A 26250-nucleotide genomic window follows, 5' to 3' on the forward strand; every position below is an offset into this window, starting at 1 on the left:
AATTGATACAATATATTAAATTTAACACAACAAAAATCAATAACATAATAAAAATGTATTAAATTAAAAAAAATATTTTACCTTAAACTAATATTTGCATTATTAAAAATATTAGTTTATACAATAAAAATCACACAAAATATTAATTTTAATTCAATAAAAATGCGGATACACAAGTGATATGGGCTCTGTAGTACATGTGTTTCGGGTAATTAATATATATATATGGTTATTTCATCCCTTCTGTTACCAAATTCTTCAACCGTTCGGTAGTTGCCCTTGTTCATCACCAATTCCATTTCGATTTTTGGCTCACCCAACCATCACAAATAGAAACTCACTATCGCAAAACAAACAAACTACAAACCCAGGTTAGTTACGTGTCTCATTTCATCTCTATTCTTCTTCTAGGTGTTCTGTTACGGAATCTTTTGAATTTTTCCCATTTTCCTTTTTATTTTTTCAGAATATTCGGACCATTGTTTGACCTATTCCGTACAAATTCCGTTTTTTTGTTTGGTATTTTACAGATAAGGGAAAAAGGTTGTTATCTCTGTTAAGTTTCCGTGTGTGAGATTTTCAGAATTTGAATATGGCGTTAGGGTTTGAGGGTTATAGTTATACAACAACACTTGGAAGGAAAAGGGTTGTGTTATTACACAGTGAAGCTTCTTCTCTCAACTCCAATTCACCGGTGAATTCATTGAAGAGAATGTGTAGCAAGAAATTCACATTTGACTCTGAAAGGTCTCGCCTTGAGGCCCTTCCTCTTGATGTTCTGGTGAGTATGCCGATTTCAAGTTGATTTTTTTTAGTAACCCTGGATTTCTATTCCTAATTTTGTTTCTAATTTTGTAATGAGTAATCTGAAATTCATGCATTTTTTATTTATTTTTTGGATTAATTGTAGATAAGGGTGTTGTGTGGTGTCGATCATGAAGATTTGAAGCAACTTGTTCGAGTCTCAAAAACTGTTAGAGAAGCGGTAAGTTTTGAAGTAATATGGTTCAGTGCGGTTCATTTTTGTTCTGAATTTTTGTTTCAAATTCTTTTGGTTTTTCTTATTTTTGAAGTGTTGGAGTTTGCTATTGCAGGCTGAGGTTGCTAGGAGGATGCATTTTGAGTATAGCACTCCAAAGAAGAAAAATTTTGCTATTCCTAAACCGTTTGATATAGAGGGTGCTGGTGGGTTTGAGGAAATTGATACTCCAAAAGCCCCATCGAAGAAAGCTAAGTCAAAGCTGATTGGTAAGAATCTAGCAAGCATCTCAGTGGCATTGTTTGCTTCCCCTAATTAGGAACACAGTGACTGGACCAAGGAAAAAGAAGCAACTTGTGATGGCACCAGACAATTTCTCTTGCTTTGAATAGTTCTGTGGACGGATAGTATTTATTTTTGTTATGTGTATATTAGTTGTTGGTAGATTAGAAAGGGACTTGATACATACTTAGAAGATCAGTAGCTGATTTCACACGTTTTGAAGTAGTCTTTACAAGCCAAATCTTCTTCAATTCCTTCATTGAAGATTGCTTTGACTTGTTTGCAATCTTTCTGTATATCTATATACAAATAGAAAGTGGGATAGATTTATAGTGATTATTATTTGGAGGGAAATCCTTGGCCCTTCTAGTATGATAAATTTAACTGTGCACAGTCCATTAAGCATAGTCTCTGTGCTTCTCTAATAAAATGAGTAAAGTTTCCACTATTATGATTTGATTAAATTTGTAGCATGATATTCTTGTTTACTTTCCTTTCCTTTGATATGATAGATTTATTCTGCTTTGACGGTCCTTGATATAATAAATATTCAAAACTGTTTGTAAATGTGGGGTATATTTCTCTTTTTGGTAGAGGAATCGTTATTAGTGGCTAATGGTGTATGCACTAGTTATCATTAAGTGGGGTGAAGCAATTAGACATATCAACATCATCATGGTCCACCAAAATTAGAGGGAAATTTAGTTTGAGATACTTGAACAGGTTTGAACATCTGTAGAACTAGAAGACACACACTACTACGGTGTCCTTGGTATATCAGAAGCAATGGCATTCATTCATTCTTTAGTCCAAGACTATATCTGAATAATCTTGTGTGAAGTTTATCCAATTGCTGACTCATCAAAGTGGATTTCTTTCTTTTACTCTGAAAAGAGAATTTACATGTCTATTATAGGGAGAGTGGAAGTTGTAAATTGTTATTAGTAGCTATTATAGGCCTTTTCACCCCCAATGATGTCATAGACTTGTAAATTGTTAACTTAATTGGCAAGCATGCAGGAGAAACATCTATATTCTAGAATATGTTTCTACCACTTAACTTGTTGGTATGAAATTGTAATTCACGTAATTCTATGAAATTTAACGAATTTTTTCGTATGTAATTTTTCAAAAAGTTTTGTAAGCTGATTGCTTAGGAATCTAAGTTGAAGGGTGTAAGCAATCTACCTTTATTTTTCAAAAGAAGAAAGATTTTTCGTCAAAAGCTTACAGGATTTTTTTTAGAAGCCAAATCATTTTTTATTTATTAAAAGAGCTAGGACTGGAGCACAAGATGTGACCCCTAAAACGAAAACACAGTAATGTTGCTACAAAGAAAAGCACAACCCCACCCCTTACTTACACAAGACTCAAGAACATAACTTCCACTCTCCCTATAATAGACATGTAAAATCTCTGTATGACAGAAACTAAAAACAACTCTGCAACAAGTCACGATTTCTGCTTTTATGCTACAACCATATCACAATTTATGATGTTTTGACTATAACTATTTTCTTTGTTTTTTTGTTACCTTCAATAATTTGATTATTTTCCATATAATATTACCTCTCCTTATTGGTGCTTTTACATGTATTTTATGTTCATATTCAATTTGTTTAAGACCATACTTATCCATCATAACATTCTCATCTTTGTGACATTAAGCTTGACTATTATGAGAAGTAGTTAATAGATTTTGTTGTGACTATTTGACGAGCAACAATGAAAGAGTTGCAACTATATTTTTTTATTGTATACTAAAACCTAACAAAATTTTGACAAGGTAGCTTCTCTATCCCCTTGTGGGCGAAGAGATCTATAATGCATTACTCCGTACTTATTATCCATCTAGGCGGTTGGCTACTGAAATTGATCAATTGACTGAGAAAAATGAAAGAGTCAACGTCGCACCTAAGCCCATGCAAATATGAACCCCACATTGACTACTGTCAAGCTAATTAAAAAGATATGTCTTAGATGATACTACAAACATTTTGCCAATTATTATAATAAATTACTGTATCCCTTAGGCTGTATTTGAAAGGGGAGAAGAAATAGAGGGGGAAATTAGGTAGGTGAGAAAAGAAAAGAAATATGTGAGAAATAAATGAAAATAAAAATTATTTGATTGAAGAGAAATATCATAAAATAAAAAAAAAATATTCGAACTAAAATTATTTGATGGGTAAACAAATATTAACATTGAGTAAAAGTACAAAAGGAGTAAGTGGAGTGAAAGGGTAACTAGTAACTTTTGTCGTTGAAAAATCAATTATTGAAAGATAAAAAAAAATGTGTGATAAATTTATTTATCTATTAACTTTTGCCATTTACCATTAATGAAAAAACCTACGTGACACAAAGGAAAAAAATGTTACAAAAATTATTATGAATATGGTTGGTGAATAGATTAGATCAAAATATCAATAAGTTTCTATTGGACTAATTTGTTATACCCAAAATTTTATTTTATTTAAAGATAAAATATAATTTAATTTTCATCTTCTCCTTGATTTTTTAATAGTTACAAACATAACATTATATTTTGTTCTTAAATGAAATAAAATTTGAGATATGACAGATTAATCCAATAAAAACTGACTCTCATCTTGGTCTAATAAAAACTTACTAATATATTGATCTAATCTATTCAACAATCATGTTGACAATCATTTTTGTAGTATTTTTGTTTATTTGTGTCACATAAACTTTTTCATTAATGAATGAATAAATTTGTCACACTTTTCACTCTCAAAAACTAAAATTTAATTTTTCATTTTTTGGAAAAAAAAATTGTCAACACATCCATAAATGAAAATGGGGTTATTTATCCAATAAAAAAACTGTCACGAGGGGTAAAATCGTAATTAGGCCTACACAGTAAAATTTGCAGCATCAAACCCGCTAAATTTTTAAATTTTCTTACGTTTTTCTCTTTTGCCAAGCCTTAGAAGGGTCCTCGATTCCAACGCTCCCCTCCCTTTCTGTTCTATTCTTTGTTATTTTGACCGTATCAAACACACCGTTAGGAAATATAGCGATGATCACCAAATAAATACAATATGGCTATGTAAAGTCACCTAATTTGAATAAGAGAATAAAATGGAATTATTAAAAGAAAAGATAACTCATAATAAATGATAACTGTGAGAAATTTCATGTCTATTAGTGATATATTTAAATTAAAATATATAAACGATGTATAATTCTCAAGTTATAAACTGATTTTGTGACATTAAATTAAGACTAATTAAAGATTTCATTAAGATCATTTTTCATCTTTTCCTCTTTGATCTATAGATCTCGAAGGTCAAGTCAATTCTCTGCAATCCATCGTTTCTATAAAAATCATCCTTTATCTTGGACTTCTCAAGTATACTTTTTTGGGCTCAAACAAGTGAGAACATAATAATTTTTTGTGACCCTCGTCGCAATCTATGACCACAGGAAGATTCACGAACACTGCCCAGATCTCATTATGTAACTTTCTAGGATCTGAATCCCAAACTTCATTAACTATTTATGCTCCTTTAGTTAAGTTTTACATGCAAATGCAAAAAGGAGAAGTAATTAATTGAAGAAAAAAAAACAAATAAAGACATAAAAATCTACAAAACGACATAAAGTCTTATGGCATTTGATACTAAATGATATCCGTTATGTTTCTTTTTATAAGAAATAAATAATAGTGTAAAATATGTTTTCATTTATTTTTTTTTAAAGGATTGAAGAAGAAAGATGATATAAAAATTGTATTCGTATTTTGCACACATCATATGTTGATATAAGTTTATTTTATAATTGATATATTTTATTTAATCTTTCATTTAATCCTTTTATTTTAATGAATTCTTTTATTTAGATTACAAAAGTTTTTCAATTTTTTGAAGAAGTCGCCGGTTGAATTAAAAACATTCATGTGGAATAACTTTTTGAAATTAGATCGTGTCCCAAATTTAACATTTTTTTTTTAAGATTAGACTATGTGTGCTACATTATATACATCGTGGTGCATAGTTCAGATTTTCTTTATATCCATAGAAATTAAACTGGTTAGTTTTATTTAAAGAAATATTTTTTTCTTGTTGAATAAAAATTTAGGTAAATTTATTCTTTTCGTGTACTAATAAATTATTTAAAAACAAGATTCTCACAAATAATGAGACTTCACGTCTTCCATGATATGAGTCAAATCTTTACTACTTGAATAAGTTTTTACTAGTCCTTTTTAAGAAAGACGATATGAAATAACAAAAACAGTCTCACGTTAATAATTTATTTTAAAATAATCTTATTTTAATTTTTTTTTCTAATTTTGTAAGGGTTTAATGAATCTGTTTTTCAATGTCAGCAAAAAAAAAAATGATTTCCAAGGAAATTGAATTCTCTACAATCACTTTCGTAACTGCATAAAATCCTGACCGATTTAAAACAAATTATATATTAAATAAAAAAGTATAACTCGAAAAAATTTAGTGCATCATGTTAACTGTTTCACCTTGTAGTTTCTTTTCATACCGCTGGAATTCTGAGGCCTTTTTTCAACATCAGCAATGCTATTTGGTACGAAACCAAATGGCACGAAACGCACGAAACATTTAATTTCTTATATGCAATTCAAATTTTAAAAGAAAAAAACAACAAATTTACTGTAAAAAAAAAACAAATTCCCAATACTATCCGTTATTCTTAATTGTGATGTTATCTCACCAAAACTTTTGACTATTTTAGAGAAAAAAGGTAAAAATAAAAAGTTATTTACACAAAACGTGTGTAATTTGAAAATTATTTAAGGGTGATTTTATGTAAAAAATATTTTTTTATAATTATGCAAAAATGATTTTTTTATACCAACCACATCGGATGTAAACCAATAAAATCAAAAAGTGATTTTTTTATATCAATTGAAGAAATAATCAACGCATAACAATGATTTTTTATATAGTTCTAATTACAACCTATATAAAAAAACAAAATCACTCATGTGACACACATAGTTTTCAAATTACACCTTAATATTTTTTTTTATCTATTTTCCTTAAAACTCAAAACTCTTCATTTAGCAGGAGTTATCATTTGCTCTATCTCCTGGAAATCATTCTGCAATTCAATTTTGAAAATTTTAAAATAACAAATTCATGTTTCTTGAAAATATTTGTCCTATTGTTTATTCTTGACTCAAATTCTTTTAAAAACAGAAAGAAAACGTAATTACATAAAAGTTTCAAAGTTCATCAATAGATAATTATTGGTCAATAAACTTTCAGTAATTCTATACAGTACAAAATTTAAGATCCACGTAAATTAATTTCACTTATGTGATTGGTTAACGATTAAATAGATAAATAAATCATAAGAAACAAATTTGAGGAAAATCAGGAAAACTATTAATTCAAGCTTTCGACTTTCGTGCATTAATCGGGTATGTTTGGTACCATTAAACATTTTCCTTTTTTTTTTTTGCTGAATCCGTTAAGCATTTTCCTTTTAACATACCATTTAATATTAATGGAAATGAATTAACTAGGATTGAGTAAATAGTATAAAATTTTTATTTTTGATAGATGAATATCGTATATAAATTTTATTACATAAAAGTAAAAAATAGCATTTAATATGTTTGAATAAATTTCAGAGAGAGAAAGTAATGTTAATAGCATTTTTTATGTCTAGTTTCTTATAAAGTTTTTTTTTGGATTGGTAGTTTCTTATAAAGAATGAATAAAGGTATTAGTTAAAAAATGAATACAAATATTTAATACATTAAAACATAAAAAAAAAATAATTTTAGTTTTAGATAATTAAATTTCTTTCATAAATATATTAAATGTTTCATATTCTTTTTAATACCTTTTAATAAGACTTGACTCTGACAAGAAAAAGAAAAAGAAAAGAAAAAGAAAGACCTTGACAACTCCAAAAATAAATTGTTTTTAAGATACCATTTAATATTAATGGAAATTCATTAATTAGGATGGAGTAAATTGTATAAAAGTTTTATTTTTTTATAGATGAATATCATATATATATTATTACATAAAAAGTAACGTTCGCGTCATTTACTATGTTTGAATAAATTTCTGACAAAGTAAGGTTAATAGCATTATTTTTACGTCTAGTTTCATAAAGTTTTTTTTTTTGGATTGGTAGTTTCTTATAAAGAATGAGTAAAGGTCTTATTTAAAAATGAATAAAAATGTTTAATAGATAAAAACACAAAAAAAAAATTAATATTTATTTTTTAGATAATTAAATTTCTTTCATAAATATATTAAATGTTTCATATTCATTTTTAATTCCTTTTGATAAGACCTTGACTTGGTCAAAAAAGAAAAAAAGAAAGACCTTGAAAACTCCAAAAATAAATAAATTAAACTGCATGCATTATCTAGCTATCAGCAAAGTTTTCAGATTCCTTATTAAAAAAAAAAAAGCAGAGTTTTCAGATTAAACGAAAAAGCAGATTTACATATTCAGCAAAAAAAAAAAAAAATAACATCCTGAAATAATAAAAAAAGTGTTAGGAATTATTTTTAATATAGTTACGATGAAAGTAAAAAAGATAAATATATTACCATACGTACATAACAATTAATTAATATAATGTAAAAAGTTCTTATACTATTAAGCGTGTAGTTACTAAAAAAGACTTTAAATATTACATTATTCCAGCACTACGTTCCAGTCAAATTGGCCCGAATATAAACATAGTAAAAGTGGTCTATTCATTGTTATATATTTATCAACAAGGAAATCGGGATGCGAAAATATTCCATAAAATATAACATCCCAAATCCTTCCACATACATGAAACTGTCCTTTTATTATTTATAGTAGTTATATAGCTATCAAGGTAGTACTATATACTATATAGCAATATTGTTTCAGTTTCAGCTTTGATATAATCAACCGTGGCTTCTTGAATATATTGCAACGCACAAACACTGAACCGATCCACAAAGATGAGCACTATCAAACCATTATGGTTTGTCCTCTCAACACTAATCTTTCTACTTTCTGCAACTTCGGATTCATCACCCCTTGAAAACTTTCTCCATTGTCTTTCAAAGCACTCAAGCCCTTCAATAACAAAAGCCATTTACACCCCACAAAATCCTTCATTTTTATCTATCTTGCACATGCACACATACAACCACAGATTTTCTGCACCAACAGCACCGAAACCTTTGGCTATTGTGACTGCTCTTGATGAGTCACATGTGCAAGGCACTGTTGTGTGTGCCAAGAGCAATGGAATTCAGATTAGGATCCGAAGTGGTGGCCATGACTGTGAAGGCCTTTCGTATGTTTCGGACGTGCCTTTTGTTGTTCTTGACATGTTTCATTTTGGATCAGTTGATGTAGACATTGAAAGTGGAACAGCATGGGCTGAATCTGGTGCAACACTTGGTGATGTTTACTATCACATTTCAGAGAAAAGTGGTGTTCATGGTTTCCCTGCTGGGGTTTGCCCCACTGTGGGTGCTGGTGGCCACTTCTCTGGTGGTGGCTATGGAAATCTCATGAGAAAATATGGTCTTTCTGTTGATAATATCATTGATGCAAAATTGGTTGATGTCAATGGTAACATTCTTGACAGAAAGTCAATGGGGGAAGATCTGTTTTGGGCTATAAGAGGAGGAGGTGGTGGTAGTTTTGGTGTCATTCTTTCATGGAAGATCAAGTTGGTTTATGTGACTCCAAAAGTGACTGTTTTCAAAGTGATGAGAAACTTGGAAGATGGTGCAAAGGGTCTTGTTTACAAGTGGCAATTGATTGCAACAAAATTGCATGACGATCTTTTCATAAGAGTGATGCATGATGTTGTTGATGGTACTCAAAAGGCCAAGAACAAGACCATAAAGGTTACTTTTATTGGTTTGTTCTTGGGAAAAAGTGATCAAATGTTGAGTTTGGTAAATGAGAGTTTTCCTGAATTGGGTTTGAAGCAAAGTGACTGCATTGAAATGCCATGGATCAATTCCACCCTTTATTGGTTCAATTACCCTATTGGGACCCCTATTAAGGCTTTGCTTGATGTGCCCAAAGAGCCCCTTTCATATAGCTTCAAAACCATGTCAGATTATGTGAAGAGGCCCATTAGAAAAAGTGCTCTTAAATCCATGTGGAAGCTTATGATTAAAAGTGAGAGTGTGAGGATGGAATGGAATCCTTATGGTGGGAAGATGCATGAGATTTCACCATCAGAAACTCCATTTCCTCATAGAGCAGGGAACTTGTTCTTGATTGAATACTTAACCACTTGGGGACAAGATGGGGTTGATGCTGCTAATCGTTACCTGAACATTTCAAGGTCATTCTATGAATTTATGACCCCATATGTTTCACACTCGCCAAGGGAGGCATTTCTCAACTATAGGGACCTTGATATAGGTTCCAATTTTCCAAGTAATGCAACAAACATGAACATTGCTCAAAGTTATGGGAGCAAGTATTTCAAAGGTAACTTTAAAAGATTGGTGAGAGTGAAATCTAAGGTTGATCCCGAGAACTTCTTCAGACATGAGCAGAGTATACCACCTCTTTCCCATTAGTTGGAAAATCAATTTTCCGTAATTTATTTTTGTAGTTGTTGATTATGTGTAAGATCTATTCGATTATTTTAATCACTGGAGTGACTCATGTAATCTATATAATGGCTTATGGCTTTAAATGAAAGTGTTATAGATAAAAAAATATGGTATTTGGTGGAATAGAGAAACTTAGATATTGGTCCCTACAAGAATTGTTATCCGTCTCTCCCAAACTTTTAAAAAATATAACAGAATTAAGATTTCATTTCAGACTTTATATGTGAAATCACATTTTAATTGTGTTTTTTTAAACCAAAACAAATATTCAACTTGAAAAATGTTTGCATATGAATAAAATATAAAACCCAAACACATTTTTACATTTGAAATCTAAAACAAAAATATGTTTTCATTTTATATTTTGTTCGCAATACTCCACAACAACTAAAATGTGATTGTGAGAAGATCATTTTTGAAAAAAACAAGTTTCAATCAATTGATAAGGGACCAATAATAACTCTTAGGCGTTTAGATAATATGTTATACTTGAACACTAATTAGTTCAATCAGAACTTATAATTTAACATAGGAGTTACTATTTACAATTATTGCTAATACATTCCCATTTGTTTGCTTTTTTCCCCAAAATACCTGAGTTTCAAAAATTAATCTTCATTGTTGGCTAGATTTTTTGGTTGATAGCTAGGATTTTTTCTGCTAATACCATCTAGGTATTTTTTACTAACATCGGACATGATTATTTTTAGTCGACATCGACTAGATTCTTACAGTCGACATCTACTAGAGTTTTTTTCGGTCGACATGAGTCAGAGCTATTTTTTAGCCAACATCAGCCAAGACTATTTTACATCCAATGTTGGGTAGGATTTTTTGTTTGACATTGGTCAAGACTATTTTTTTAGCCAACTTCGACTAGGGATTTTTCGGCCAATGTTGACCAATGATGTTTTTCGGCCGACATCGGATAGGTTCTTTCGGTCGACATCGACCAAACTATTTTTTAGCCGATATTGGATAGATTTTTTTGTCAACGCCTGCTAGAATTTTTTAGGCCGGCGTTGGTCAAAATAGCCTTGGTCAATTTCGTTCGAAAAGATCCTAACTGATGTCGGCCAAAAAAACCCTAGTCGACGTTAGTAAAAAAAATCTAGCCAACATCGACTGAAAATAGACTCAATCAACGTTAGCTAAAAAATAGCCCTGACTGACATTAACTGACAAATATTTCCGGTATACTTTGACAAAAAAGAAATCCTATTTGATGTCGACCGAAAAATAGTCTTGGTTGATGTCGGTTTAAAAACATCACTGGTTGTAGTCAAGCAAAATAACCCTAGTTAAAATTATTAATATTTTATATTTATAAATTATTAAAAATTGAAAATATTTTTTAATTAATATTTCAAAATTAGATTGTGTTTATTTTCTATAAAGTTTAATATTAAAATTTCATCTATTTAAAATATAAAATTAAAATTTTGCATATGAAGGAAATTAAATCGTCCTATCCAAACAAAGAATTTAAAATGGAAGAAATTTAAATTGATTTATCCAAACAAAACATTTTAAAAAATGAAAGAAATTAAAATCAAAGCAATTCAAATTTTAGACATTTTAAATTCCTTGAAATTTTCAAATTCCTCATCCAAACACAAGATTAATATTTTCTTTTCAATCAATTAGAACCTTTTGTTTTTCCTTCATTATTACAAATAATATTTCTAAAACTACCCTCACCTAACTCCTTTTATATATAAAGATAAGATTTTCCAAAACTACCCGTATCTATCTTTTTTTATAAAGATAATTTTTATCCTTCACTAATGTCAATATTCTGTGAAAAAAAAGTAATGAAAATAGAAATTGGGGAGAAAAATTGATTTGGGAAAAAGGCTAGCGTTTCTTAATTATTAATTTTGTTAAGTTACATTGTATCTTTAAAATGACATTAAATATTAAGTTTAACTTGATAACGTTTCTTAATGAACTTCAACCGTAATCCCTGAATTTTAATTAATGCTAAATATAAAATAACACACAGGAGCTAGACTATCTTAGATGTGTCTATCTAATTAAAATAGACTTTTAATATACCATGACTTGTAGATAATATAACATTTTAAATAGACTTTGTTGGCCCCTATGTATTTATATATTAAAAAGAAAACAATTGATTAATTTATTTCAACTATTATAATCTTTGGTCGACTTCTGTAGTTAATTGTTACATTTAATGGAAATTTAATAAATACTTTATATTTAATTATTTTTATAGATAATACATTATATTTAATAAAATCAGTATTTAATTTTTTTGATAAATATTAAATTTAATTGATTATATATATATATATATATATATTATGTTCAATAAATTGTTGGGTATTACACTATTTTTATGATATAGTAATTATATTCTTTATTAAATTGGTTTAAATATATTTTTTACTCCTATAATTTATCATTTTTTCATTTTTGTTCCTATAAAAAATCACTTTAGATGTATTTATTTTATTTTACCTCTTTAAATTATTTTAGACAAAGATTTAAAAATTAAAAAAAAATACTTTAAATAATAAAAAAATATTATCTAAAATAATCATATTTTACAATGACTAAAATATTTTTTTCCGCATGAATAAAAATAAAAATACTAAATTACAGGAACAAAAATTATATTTAAACCTATTAAATTTAATAAATGTAAAATCTATTTTGACACATTAATTTTTTTAGAAGATTTAGTTGATAAAAATTTATTGCAAACAGAAAAAATGAAAAAGGAAGGGCAATCAACTATTCTAATACCATATTAATTATATTATTTATTACATACAATATATTTATTAAATTTGATAATTTTAATATCATCTTCAATTTTTAATATACATTCATTTTTTAATTTTTTAGGACAAATAGTTGATAAAAAATTATTTTAAACAGGAAAACTGAAACATATATATATATATATATATATATATATATATATATATATATATACACTAATTTATGTATTAACTTTTATCCCTTAATAAAATTAAATGTTTTGATACTCAATTTTAAATATATACAACAAACTTTATAATTTAAGAGAGAAATAGAAAAAAAGAGACCTTACATAACATAAATGATATTTTTATTACTCATTTTTTTTTTATTATAACATCTCGTTTCCACTGTAACTTATATATATATATATATATATATATATATATATATATATATATATATATATATATATATATATATATATATATATATATATATATATGTCGTATATATATATATATATATATATATATATATATATATATATATATATATATATATATATATATATATATATATATATATATATATATCTCTATATATATATATATATATAAATATATATATATATATCTCTATATATATATATATATATATATATAGATAGAGAAAAAGAGAGATATATATATATATATATATATATATATATATATATAGATATATAGATATATATATATATATATATATATATATATATATATATATATATATATATATATATATATATATATATATATATATATATATATATATATATATATATATATATATATATAATTGTGGTACAATCAACTATTCCAACACTATATTAATTATTATTTATTACATACAATACATTTATTAATTTTGATAACTTTAACATTATGTTAAATTTTTAATGCATTCATTTTTTTAATTGTTTAGGACAAATAGTTCATAAAACATTATTTTAAACAGGAAAATTGAAATATTTATTAATATATATATAATTGATCTCTTAACTTTTATTCCTTAATAAAATTAAATTTTTTGATACTCAATTTTAAATATATACAACAAACTTTATAATTTAAGAAAGAAATAGAAAAAAAAAAAAAAGAGATGTTACATAACATAGATGATATTTTTATTACTCATTTTTTTTCATTGTAACATCTCTTTTCAGTAAATCGAGACTGTAACTTATATTTCTTTCTGGCTAAGTATCCGATTGGTAAGAGTTTTATTTAATTAATAAACACAATGATATTAATTATTTTTTGCTAGAATTAAATTTTTGAGCTCCTAACATTGGGGGGCACAACATTATATATTGAACCAATGCTAACTCAAGAAGCCACATTGGTATCCCATTCTAGTATTCTACTAATCTACCATGAGAACAATGGAGAGTTTTTCTTTTTTGCTAGCATCCCTAATACTCATGCTGTCTGTTTTGCAGGCAAATTCACAAAATTATCCCCAAGAAACCAAACTATTCATCTCTTGCTTTTCAGATTATTCTCGATACTCAAACTTTTCAGTCTCAGAAATCATATACACCCCACAAAACCCCAAATCATTCAACTCCATCTTGAACTTACACATTCACAACAAAAGGTTCAAAACACAAGCCACATCGAAGCCTCTAGCCATCATAACTGCCCGATCTGAGAATCACGTGCATGCCACGGTTAAATGTGCCAAATCAAACGGCATTCAAGTCAGAATCCGAAGTGGTGGCCATGACTATGAAGGCCTTTCATATGTCTCAGACGTGAGTTATGTCGTACTTGACATGTTTCCTCTTCATAAGATTGATTTGGACATGGAAAGTGGCACGGCATGGGTTCAGGCTGGTGCAACACTTGGTGAACTTTATTACCAAATAGCAAACAAAAGCAATGTGCTTGCTTTCCCAGCAGGGGTGTGTTCTTCTTTGGGAACTGGTGGCCACTTCTCAGGGGGTGGTTATGGGAATTTGATGAGAAAATATGGTCTTTCTGTGGATAACATCATTGATGCCATATTGGTCGACGCCAATGGTATTCTCCTGGATAGAAAGTTAATGGGGGAGGATCTTTTTTGGGCTATAAGAGGAGGTGGTGGGGCCAGTTTTGGTGTCATTGTTGCATGGAAGATAAAATTGGTCCCTGTGCCTCCACAAGTGACTGTGTTTAGAGTGAAAAAATCCATAAAAGAAGATGCAACAGATGTTGCATACCAATGGCAACTTGTGGCACCAAATTTGGACAAAGATCTTTTCATAAGAGTCCAGCCTGATGTGGTCAATGGAACAGTTATAGTCTCTTTCATAGGCCAGTTTTTGGGCCCAATTGAAAGGCTTCTTCGTTTGGTGAATGAGTCATTCCCTGAATTGGGTTTGAAGCAAAGTGATTGCACAGAAATGCCTTGGATCAATTCCACTCTTTTTTGGTATGATCTCCCAATTGGGACTCCTATTGAAGCCTTGCTACCAACAAATCAGGAGCCACCTTCAATCTACACGAAGGGCAAGTCAGATTATGTGAAAAAACCCATCCCAAAGGAGGCTCTAAAGTCCATTTGGGATTTGATGATTAAATACAACAACATTTGGATGCAATGGAACCCTTATGGAGGGAGAATGGCTGAGATATCTCCAAAAGCAACCCCTTTTCCTCACAGGGCAGGGAACTTGTTCCTCATTCAGTACTCTGTGTTTTGGACTGAAGATGGTGCTGAGGCCAATAATCGTTACTTGAACTATTCAAGATCGTTTTATGAGTTCATGACCCCTTATGTTTCAAGCTTTCCAAGGGAAGCGTTTCTCAATTATAGAGATATTGATATTGGTGCTAAAAATCCAAGCACTTCAAATAACTTGGTCGACTCTCTCAAATATGCAAGCAAGTTATTTAAGGAAAATGTAGAAAGATTACTGATTGTGAAAACAAGGGTTGATCCTAGCAATTTCTTTAGTTATGAACAGAGTATACCAACTCAGAATTGATCTGTTTTGTTCATTTCAAGACTTAATAATACTATCAATTTTTTAGCTATATGTTTCGTATACCTCTGGTTCAGGCAAACTTTTACTTTTTTTTTTTTTTTTTGTGAACACTATTTCTATATTTTAGAAAATTAAATAATGCACGAGAAACGCCTAATGGTTTTCAATTTTTAGTACGCTTATCTCATTATCTTTTTGACAATGCTAAAGAGTTGGGAAACTATCAAATTGTTGGAAGTGGTTGCGTTTAGGGAGTTTTAGAAATGTTAATAAAAAGAGTCCTATTAAAAGGATTGTTTGTTTTTATTCTTTCTCGTAGTTGTTACTTGACCACGAAACATAGTGAGCTGTTTACTCTCTTTTCAGTTTTTTTATGGCTGTATAAGCCTGTAGCTGTTATCAATGAAACACTCACGTTATTCAGTCAATTGTCTGAGTTTTCTTGTTCATTACTTTTGCTCAAGTTAATCCTTACAATGTAATGGCAAGCTAATTTGGAATTAACGAAATTACGCCAAAACTATTCACAAAGTAGAGAAGACAAAACTTCATCTGTCAAACCAACAAATTCCGGTAAACTTATTATAGATATTAATGGAAAATAAATAAATAATATTACATTAAAAAATTAACACACTTTTGGGATAATTTTTTTGACAAATAATTAATTAATATAACATTTAATAATAACATTAAAGATAATTATATATTACATAATAAATAAAACATTTAATCTAATACTAACAGAATTTCAATTTCACTTATATACATTAGCGGAAACACTTATTAATGGGTCAAAGTATAAAGAAAAAGAAATGTAATTATTATATATAGATATAAAAAAAAAAGTTCCATTCCATCATTTTCAAACATTTTTTTAAACTACAGTCAAATTTGGATTAAAATATGACTAGATTGAATTAATTTTTTTTTAAAAAAATAACTTAATTGGAACTTTTAAAATAAAAGGATCAAATTAAATATATTTTAAAAATAAGGATGTAATTAAAAAAATTTAAATTAAAGGAATCAAATTTAACCTAAAAATTGAATTTCTTGATTTTTTTCTTAAAAATTTATTCACAACAATATTTTTTTAATATCTATTTTATGTTAAATCTCTTGATAGTATATAATGAGCATCTATCCTCTTGATAGTATATAGTGAGCTAAATTGATTTTCAATGAAACCAAGAAAACATATATAATAGAATCCTAACAATAGGATATGATCCTAATGAAAATGCATACATTTGTCTCTATGAAACTGCATAAAGAAAAGAAGAATTAAACATGTGGTATGAGAAATATAGGAGTCTCACATTTAAGAGTGTAAATTAAATAAAAATTTAACTGGAAAACTAAATCTCTGTCTCTATTACATGACACTTAATTCAGGTGCAAATTTAATATAGAATTATAAAAGGCTATTATAAAAACTGCAGAAAAAATCAATGAATAGAAATCACCGGTATAAAAGAAGTAAAAAAAAAAAGATAATCCTAAAATAAAATACATTATTATTGATATCTCAAATCACACACCGAAAAAATATCAAAATAAAAAGATAATAAGAAAATAACAATTATTCTTATTTTAAAAAAGTGAAAATTTTCAATAAAGTACATTACTGATGGTATTTCTAAACACACACAAGAACATTTTTTCAAAAAATAGTAAAAAAAAGAATTACTGAGAACTTAATTATAAATTGGTAAATTTTGTTGTTAAATAAATGGACTATTTAATCAACAAATTAATGGATTATTTAATTTAAATTAAAAAATAGACAGTTTTCAAATTAAATGAAAATTGGTTACTTGTTAGAAAAGAACTGAACAAAAAAAAAGCTTTAACATCAATGAGAGATTAGTACGCTTTCAAAATTTAAATTAGTTACTTTTTTTCTCCCCATTATTTATTTACTTTCTGTAAAGGGGGACAATAATAATTAAATAAATTTCTTTAAAAAACTAAAAAAATTCAGTCATTATAAGAGTGTTTCACTGGAAAAACAAACTAAAATTTAAAAATATAGCAGTTGAAAATTTGTTGAAACATAATAAGGATTCTTTTTGAAGAGATAAAAAGAAAATTTAAAATTAGTACGACAGTTTAGAAATTTAAAATTAAAAAAAAAGTAGCAGTTTTAAAGAACAACAGTTTTAGATCTTTATAATTCAAAAAAATAAAACTGCCAATTTTTAAATAACAGTGGGTTTACGTTATTGATCATTACTAACTGAAAATAATAAATAATAACTTAATTTATTATTCTAACAATAGTTCTAATATTTGTTATCGCTGATAATTGTGAGATTTTAAAATTTAAAAAATAGAGTAGTTTAAAAAAGCCTAGAAGAATTGCAGTGGTTTTGGTTTGTAATTTTAAAATTTTAAAAATGGAAATTATGTATCAATTTTTTATGGCAATTTTTAAATTACAAATGGTTCTTAAAAAAAATTCATCACTAATACTTGTGAGGTTTTTAAAATTTTAAAAAACTGGGCAGTTTAGAGAAAGCATAGAAGAGGGTAGTGAAGTATTTTGTAATTTTAAAATTAGAAAAAAATGGCAGCTCCTTTAAATGCAGTGTTTTTTTTTACTGCTCCTTAAAAAGCTGGAACAAATTCAAACAATTAGCAAATATCAAATTGGTGTCCCAAGAAATTACAGATAAAGTATGAAAACAAACTAAAATTAAAGAAAAGAAAGAAACAAAACGTTACCTGATTAGTGGGAGAGAATGAAAAATAAAAAAAAGCAAGAGGAACAACGACAGAGAGAAGATAAAGCCTTTGTTAATTCATTGGTGCAGAAAGGGTGCAACATTGCACCAAGAGAAATTCCTGAAATCAAAACACAATATACTCCTTCATTCATTACCACATCGATCAAAATCTTTAAATGAAAAAATAGGTTACACTCATCTCTTACCCATCAATTAAAAGCTTCAAATGAGTGATAGCCATAAATTAATATGGGACATTAAAATAAAAAATAATTTCCTCTTCATAAGAATTTGAATTCGACAACAATTTTTTGGAAAAAAATAATTACATAAATACATCAATATGAGTGAGTGCAAGTGTAATAATAATAACAACCGCGATTAAACTTTTCTAATAATAATAACCAATGTGGAAGTGGAAATTAAGAATGAAGATTAAGAGTTTGAATTTTATAGGCAGAGCAGAGCAGATTAAATTAACTTCAGTATGAAAGATAACATTATAATATTTAATTTCCAATTCCGGTGGACCGATGAAGAGAAGAGAAATGGTAAATACATACAAATGCTAAAATTAATAATTCTATTCTTCATGTGCAATCATATGAGAGAGAGGAATGAAGCCAGAAAGCTGAATGAATGGAAAAGTTGTGTTCCCTAATAATTTAAGGGACGAAAAAAACTGAATCAGCATACATTACATATTACTAGTATTCTTTTTTTGGATGGAAATATACATTAATTACTACTATTTAACCATGGGAATTTTCAACTCTTTTGTTGACGTTATTCTTCACAATTCAATATACAATTACTTGTATTTAATTTTTTAAAGAGCAAAAACAAAAAAACATTTCATTTATAAAACATGTAGAAATTAATTGTATTTAGTATTAATATACTTATAACCAACAATATCTTTGAATGTACATATCAGGAGTTTTAAATAAATTTATTGTTAAGTATTATTAATTAATTTAAAACATTTAGAAACTAACTAAAGATGTTTGACAAACATATTATCAATGCTTTGAATGAGAATATTTTACGACATAATATAAGATTAATAGTAGAATGCAATCTAATATATGAAAAAAATATAATAATTAAAACTAAAATTTGTAATCAAAATAATTGATCTTTAAATAAAACTAAAAGCTAAAATAATTAAAAATATATATTTGTATCCATGCATAAAATAAAATTTAAGCTTTTATAAGAATATAAACATGTTCATTTTTTTCATTTTATATTTTTTAGTTACTTCAATAAATAATTTTATCAAATATTTATAATTTAATAAATTAATTTAATAAGGTTCATAACTTTCAACTACCAAATGTTTAGTTTTTAATCAGTGTTTTAGTTACTTTTATCAAATATAGGTTAAGACATAAAATGTAATTGTACACTTGCATCCCTAATTTTTTTTTTTCCAAATTACATATAACACATACCCCTTATATGTTATATTAATGTCCCTTAATATTTGAAAACATTATCCTAAGACTCTCTTATATATTACACTCTAACACTCCCTGTAAAAGAGGTTACTTAATGGTTAAAAAAACAAAAAAAAATATTTGTGTGATTTTATAAATGTAATTTAGTCAATGTAATTAAAAAGATACTTTTATCAAACATTGTCTAATATAAACATATAGGCTACTTTTGCCGTAACAATCCATCTTCGTTGCAAGTTGCAACCCCACATATCTCCTTACAAAGCAAAACCCATTCGAGCCTTGGCAAGGGAATTGAATCCAAACTAAACACCACTAATCTCTAATAAATCTAGTTGCTACACCTATCCATGAAACCAACACCTATTGTCACTAATCTCTAAATACATTATATTAGGCTTAATTTTTTCCGTGCTTGCAAATTTATCACTTTTTTTTCTTTTTCTACATGTAATTTTTTTCCATTCCTATAAATTAATTTTTTAGCTTCTATAAATTTATTTTGTTCATTTTTGTTGCTCCACATGATGTGACAGGACTAATGTGTATTATTAGAGATATAAAGTCAATTGAATAATTAAGGAAAATGAAAATAAAAAAAATGTTTGGATTTAATCTCTTCTACTAATAAAATTAAAATTTTAATAAATTAACATTTATTGATATTTTTTTATGTGTACTATTGCTCACGTAAGACTTGAGGATGTAACATTTTTAATGTCAACAAAATAATGACCTGATGAATTTTAACCATATAGTGACTAAAAATGGAATCTTTGGAACCTACAGAAACTATTTTGAAGAAGAAAACGGTAGGAACAAGAAATGAAAAAAAAACTTTAAATTAAAGGAACCAAAATCTTATTTACGCCAAAATTTTGTTTTATTTTTGTGTATTTTCCTACAAATTTTGTTCCGCGTGTGAAAAACTTAATGTTTCTTGTGAATTTGTTTAAAAAAAGTATAGATAAATTTTTCAAGTTTTTTTTATTTGGTAATAGTAGGAGGTATAAAAGTCATAACATAAAAAGGAATTCTAATTAAAAAGTGTTGCTGATAAAATAGAAAAATATTTTAATATTATAAAAAAATATTAATACTTGAAGGAAATATTAAATACATAGAATTACTCCTAAGACCGATATTATCAAAATTATTATATTTAATTTTTGGTTCTTCCACATATTTTTGTCAAGTTTCGCCACTGTTTCTGCTTATGTTACGGACTAAAGTGAGTATATATATAGGCACATACCAGATTGTTTTGTTTATTTTATAATTTGCTCCATTTGTTTTTCGATCCAAATAGGTGATGTCTTATCTCACCTTCAATATTCTCATCCCTATCACATTTTCCCTGTAGTTTTGCGTATTATGAACTTCATGATTGCATAGTAAGCCACGTTTAAACCACATTAATGCACAACTCTTAAAAAAAAAATACATGAAAGTTGATGAGGGTCCGTATCTATGGTTTTTGATTTGACATGCATGTGCTTGTTCCAATATGAAGATTTAGGTAATAATACCTTTATATCATAGAACCGGAGATAGATACACCTTATTTTTAAAAAATTATACATAAATATTTTAAATATGTGTGTTTTATTTCTCTAATTTTATATATTTAAACCTTTATGCCTAAGTTTTCTCTGTTTTCATGATAATTATTATTATCTTTTATTTTTAAGTAAATTGTCTCTCCTAACTCAGTGTCCTAAATCTGCCGTCAGATCTAACACCTTTGGTTTTGACAAGCAAAAGGGTCCCAAAGCATGTGACTAAAGCTTTGCAAAAGTGAAGTTCCCTCCGGCAGCTTCATGGCTTTGAGCATTGAACAGATAGATAAAATTGTTTCTCACAACTAATGTGGCAACCAATCTATCAACTCTGTCTTTGAGGCAAGGCTTCCTTCCAACAAGTAGATTATTAGTCTCACCAACTGTTGTGTCCTTCTAGGTCCTTTCCCTTGTACAAGTTTTTCTTATTGGGTAGACAATGAAGGAATACAACTAGGAGGATAGAAAACAAAGATCACCAGGGGCATGAATTAGGAGATAAGTTATGAGTTAACTTTGTCTCCCCCTTGGTTCCTTTTGATTCAACCTTCACCATCCTTCTTAGACTCACATGAAGATCTAGCTAACATTGTGACATCAACTCAATGATGCTCTACTTTCTTGTGAGCTAAGTTGGGGGTAGAGTGGTCCCATGTTCCCGTTTTTGTAAGTGGGAATTCTGAGAATGGAAAGAGGGATCAATTCTTTCCAATAGTTAGCTTAGCATATGCATGCCTAACTGCTGAGCTAGTGTAAACTTGCATTCCCATTAATTAGGTGAAATTGAAATGCCCTTTATTTTTGTGTCGGGGCCTCATGGGGTGGTAATCACGCACAGTATGTATATGCATGCCATATAATCAATTTAATTCCATGCTTATATATTTTTTCATTTCTTATAGGTGTGTGATATTATCTACTGCAACTGAAAAAAGTGGATGGTTGGATGGACAAGTGATTGCTGTGTTTGTTGTGTAGTCCTTAATTTTTTATACCTTGCAAAATGCAAGAGATGAGATCCGGAGAAAACGCGTGAAATTCAATGATTTTCTCAAGGGAAATATCTCATAAAATGATGACAAATATGATAGATGATTCTTTGTGGGCTATAACCTATAAGCTCCAAGAGTCCAAGGCCATATTGAAATGACGGCTTCCTTAATAATGTCTTGCGTTTCAGACCTTACTAACACCAACATTCTGCAATTTTTTATCCATCATTATCCATTAACAGAAAGCTTAGTGAAGTTGGAGAGAGAAATGTATGGTAAGAACCTAGAAGGGTTCAAGATTGTAATTTTGTTTTTTTAATCCGTAAGAATAAAAGATAAAAATTAAAAAATTTATAATAATTTATACATTTTACTCATTCAATTAAATTATATTTTATTGATTGTGTGCATGGGCATGTTTGTATTTTCTTTTTAGTTAAATGATGATAAAATGTGGGAAAAACAATATCTTAAATTTACAACGAATGCAAGTCAAGAGTAATTTTGAGGGTCTCAAATATATATGGAGAGAGAGACTACACAGAAATTGTTTTTTTTTTTTTTGTATAAATCCGTTAAAAGGATCATGTAAAGGTGAATATTCTTGAATTTGGGTTTCTAACGTGTATAAAATACGTAAAATTCTGAAATTACAAGGTTGAACGCAAAAAATTGATGCGAGGACGTGATAACTCAAAACAAGCGCCAAAAACGTCAAAAACTCATGTATAGTTGAATAGGTTTGGCTTATAATTACCTTAGAAAAATCCAAAAACTTTTACATAGAGCGTGATTATTAGTTAATGACGAAGTGAATCTTATATACACTTGAAAAATATTATTGAACCTAAAATTTTGTTCGATTCTCCTTTGCCTGAATTAGGTGGAACCTCCAATTATATAATTATTATATATAGCTTTTTTTCTCTATTCTTGTGAAGTTGTGATCCACTTTACCTAATTAAATTCCTAATCATCTTTACGCTACCTTGGAACAGTGAACCATCTTGTATGTTAGACATATAATCAAATAGATATTTTATTCATATATATAAACACACACACACACAATACCCTTTAAACCTTTTAAACATAAAACATATATATCATTAATAATTTTTCCATAACTTATGGATTTAATTTACATAGAGCGTGATTATTAGTTAATGACGAAGTGAATCTTATATACACTTGAAAAATATTATTGAACCTAAAATTTTGTTCGATTCTCCTTTGCCTGAATTAGGTGGAACCTCCAATTATATAATTATTATATATAGCTTTTTTTCTCTATTCTTGTGAAGTTGTGATCCACTTTACCTAATTAAATTCCTAATCATCTTTACGCTACCTTGGAACAGTGAACCATCTTGTATGTTAGACATATAATCAAATAGATATTTTATTCATATATATAAACACACACACACACAATACCCTTTAAACCTTTTAAACATAAAACATATATATCATTAATAATTTTTCCATAACTTATGGATTTAATTTATTATTATTCACCTCGAGGGACTGCCAGTGCCAATAAAATTATACAAAAAATTCCTCATATTATCTAACTTAATCTAATTAATAAAAATTTAATAAAGACATTTCCATCCCACTGCAAAAAAGGGGACAGAAGCTATGCCCATAAAGAACATTGCTACTTGATAAAAGGCTTTGTCACACAAAAGTGTATGACAGAAAAGTGAGACATCATATTAGCAAAGAGATAACATTGATTGTTACTACGAAACCACTATTTTCTCCACCACTCAATAGGATTTTTTTAGCCTTTTTTGCTTTTATCTCGTCAAAATTTCAACTATAATTTCTGAGTTCAACCGCGTTTTCTTGTTTCTCTTTCTAATAGTAAAGAAAAAGAATGTATCCCATTAGATTCTGAATTCTATTCAGAGAAAAAAGAAACCATGCAATCAAAGGGATTTTAGTGTTTCCCAACCGAATAGAGTAGTGAGTGCATGCCAGGGTCGATATCAATAGTTTAAATGTTAATTTCATTTGGATAACGTATGTACCAAGCATAAGCTACAAACAAAGTAACAACTATTAATATAGCTCATTTTGAAAAACAAAACATCAAACTACATACTTGATTTATTTGGTAAATTATCCCACATTTCAATGAATTTAATTTTGATACAGTATTAATAGTAAAAAATTATATTGTCAGACAGTTAAAAATTATCCTATATATATGACTTTTAAAAATTATAAAAGTCAACATATAAGATAATCGATAATTAAATTGATAATATAACAAAAATATTTATATTATCAGCACATTATCATTCAATATATATATATTCATAAACAAGTATTTGATATTTGATAATGAAATAGTTAATTTATAATAGATTATTTTAACTAAATTTATATAGAACTATGGAACCGGCAGGTTTAATTAAATAGTTTAGTGTACTTTGCTACCACCCCTTGTCCAGTCATTTGGATACATCACGAATTGAAGTAACGAAAAAAATAAAAAATAAAAAATATTAATGAGTGAAACATGATATAACAAATCATAGTACTCTTGATTATTTTAGTGAATGAAAGGGAAAGAAAACGGCATGTGCTTCTTTAGAAAAAGGAAAGAAAATGATAGTACTCATACTATCTATATCTTCGTTTTTTTTATTAATTTAGTTGAACATTTTATTTCATGTACAAAAAATCAACAAAACATTGTTTTTACTAAAAAAATCATATATGTCTGGTATTAGCTTTCATTATATAATGTTTGTTTAACAAAAAAAAAATTATATATTATGATTGAATAACTGTGTTCAAATTTTTATGTATAATTATTTTTGTCTTTAAAAAATTAGTGGGTTAAATGAACAAGGGAGTTAAATAGTTTAGTGCGCATCATCCCACATTTCCTTCGATCAATCAGGTTAACGAGTTAGGAAATGAGTAATGAGGAAAAAAATAAAGAATAAACTTTAAGAAAAGATTTTTTTTAAAAAAAAGATATTTACAATGGTTATTAAGTTTTAGCTTCTTTCTATCCAAACTATATTCTTTTTGGGAAAAGTTAATAAAGAAAAAAAGTGACCAAAAATGAGGAAGTAATTGTGACATGTGTGGGCACTTATTGATAGACTTACCCTAAAAGAAGAGTCCAGCCTGCTGCATCTCATGTGGTCTAGGTGAAGTTTCACATTCTGAAAAGTAAAATACAACTAAAAGTGTTGAACAGCTTAACGCCATTTGGAACCTTAAATCAATGTCTTGGATTGGATGGACATGGAATCGCTGCATCAAACTCAAAGGTAAAACGTGAACAGGTTCCATGAATAATAATAAATAAAAAGCCTAAACTGTATCCAAAGGTTCTCACATACATTCTGAGGTTGTGTTTGGTTAAAAAAAGGAAATAAATCAAGGAAGATGGAAATTTGGGGGTGTGTTTTGTGTGAATTTGGAGGGAGTAAAATTATAAATTAATTTTTTCTTGTAGTAAAATCGATTCTTTTGAAAAAAAATCATTTTTCTAGGAAAAAAAATGATTTTTTTGAATTTTCAGACAAAAAATTGATTTTCTTTGACATAAAAAAATATTTTTCTCTATTTTTTAAAACCAAACAATAAAACATATATCATCATTTTTACTTTATTTCTATTTTTTCAAATTATCTCTCATTTATTTCTCTCCACTTTATTTATTTCCTCTAAATCAAACAAAGTCTCATTCATTAAGATCATGCATTTGAGTTAAGGGCAAAAGCAAAACAACTTTTTTTTGGTGCATACAAGATCATCGTCTAGGTCTCTGTACCCTATAGGTCCACACCCCATTTAGCTTTTTTATTCCATGCCTTCTTCTCACGCCATACACCCCACAATAACACTCTTTCTTTTCTTAAGCCCCTCATGCATGGT

General features: G+C 27.9%; 3 protein-coding genes and 1 non-coding gene across 4 annotated transcripts; 3 read left to right on the forward strand and 1 right to left on the reverse strand.

Moving 5' to 3' along the window:
- The first annotated feature begins 220 nt into the window (after positions 1–220).
- On the forward strand, positions 221–1709 carry LOC100799458 (F-box protein At1g61340). Its single transcript, XM_003530939.5, has 4 exons — positions 221–371; positions 531–781; positions 911–985; positions 1095–1709. The coding sequence occupies exons 2-4, from the start codon at positions 593–595 to the stop codon at positions 1296–1298; spliced, it is 468 nt and encodes a 155-aa protein (XP_003530987.1). The 5' UTR covers positions 221–371; positions 531–592; the 3' UTR covers positions 1299–1709.
- A 1950-nt stretch (positions 1710–3659) lies between these two features.
- MIR1528 (microRNA MIR1528) lies at positions 3660–3924 on the reverse strand. Its single transcript, NR_048637.1, has one exon. It is a non-coding gene; the product is annotated as a microRNA MIR1528 (primary transcript).
- A 4302-nt stretch (positions 3925–8226) lies between these two features.
- On the forward strand, positions 8227–9819 carry LOC100807459 (berberine bridge enzyme-like 17). The gene has a single exon (XM_003532510.5). It carries the CDS (start codon positions 8227–8229, stop codon positions 9817–9819), a length of 1593 nt encoding a protein of 530 aa, XP_003532558.1.
- Positions 9820–14002: 4183 nt separating this feature from the next.
- On the forward strand, positions 14003–15965 carry LOC100807998 (berberine bridge enzyme-like 17). Its single transcript, XM_003532511.5, has one exon. It carries the CDS (start codon positions 14003–14005, stop codon positions 15596–15598), a length of 1596 nt encoding a protein of 531 aa, XP_003532559.2. The 3' UTR covers positions 15599–15965.
- Positions 15966–26250: the final 10285 nt, after the last annotated feature.

The sequence above is a fragment of the Glycine max genome, chromosome 8, assembly GCF_000004515.6.
Source record: "Glycine max cultivar Williams 82 chromosome 8, Glycine_max_v4.0, whole genome shotgun sequence".
NCBI lineage: Eukaryota > Viridiplantae > Streptophyta > Magnoliopsida > Fabales > Fabaceae > Glycine > Glycine max.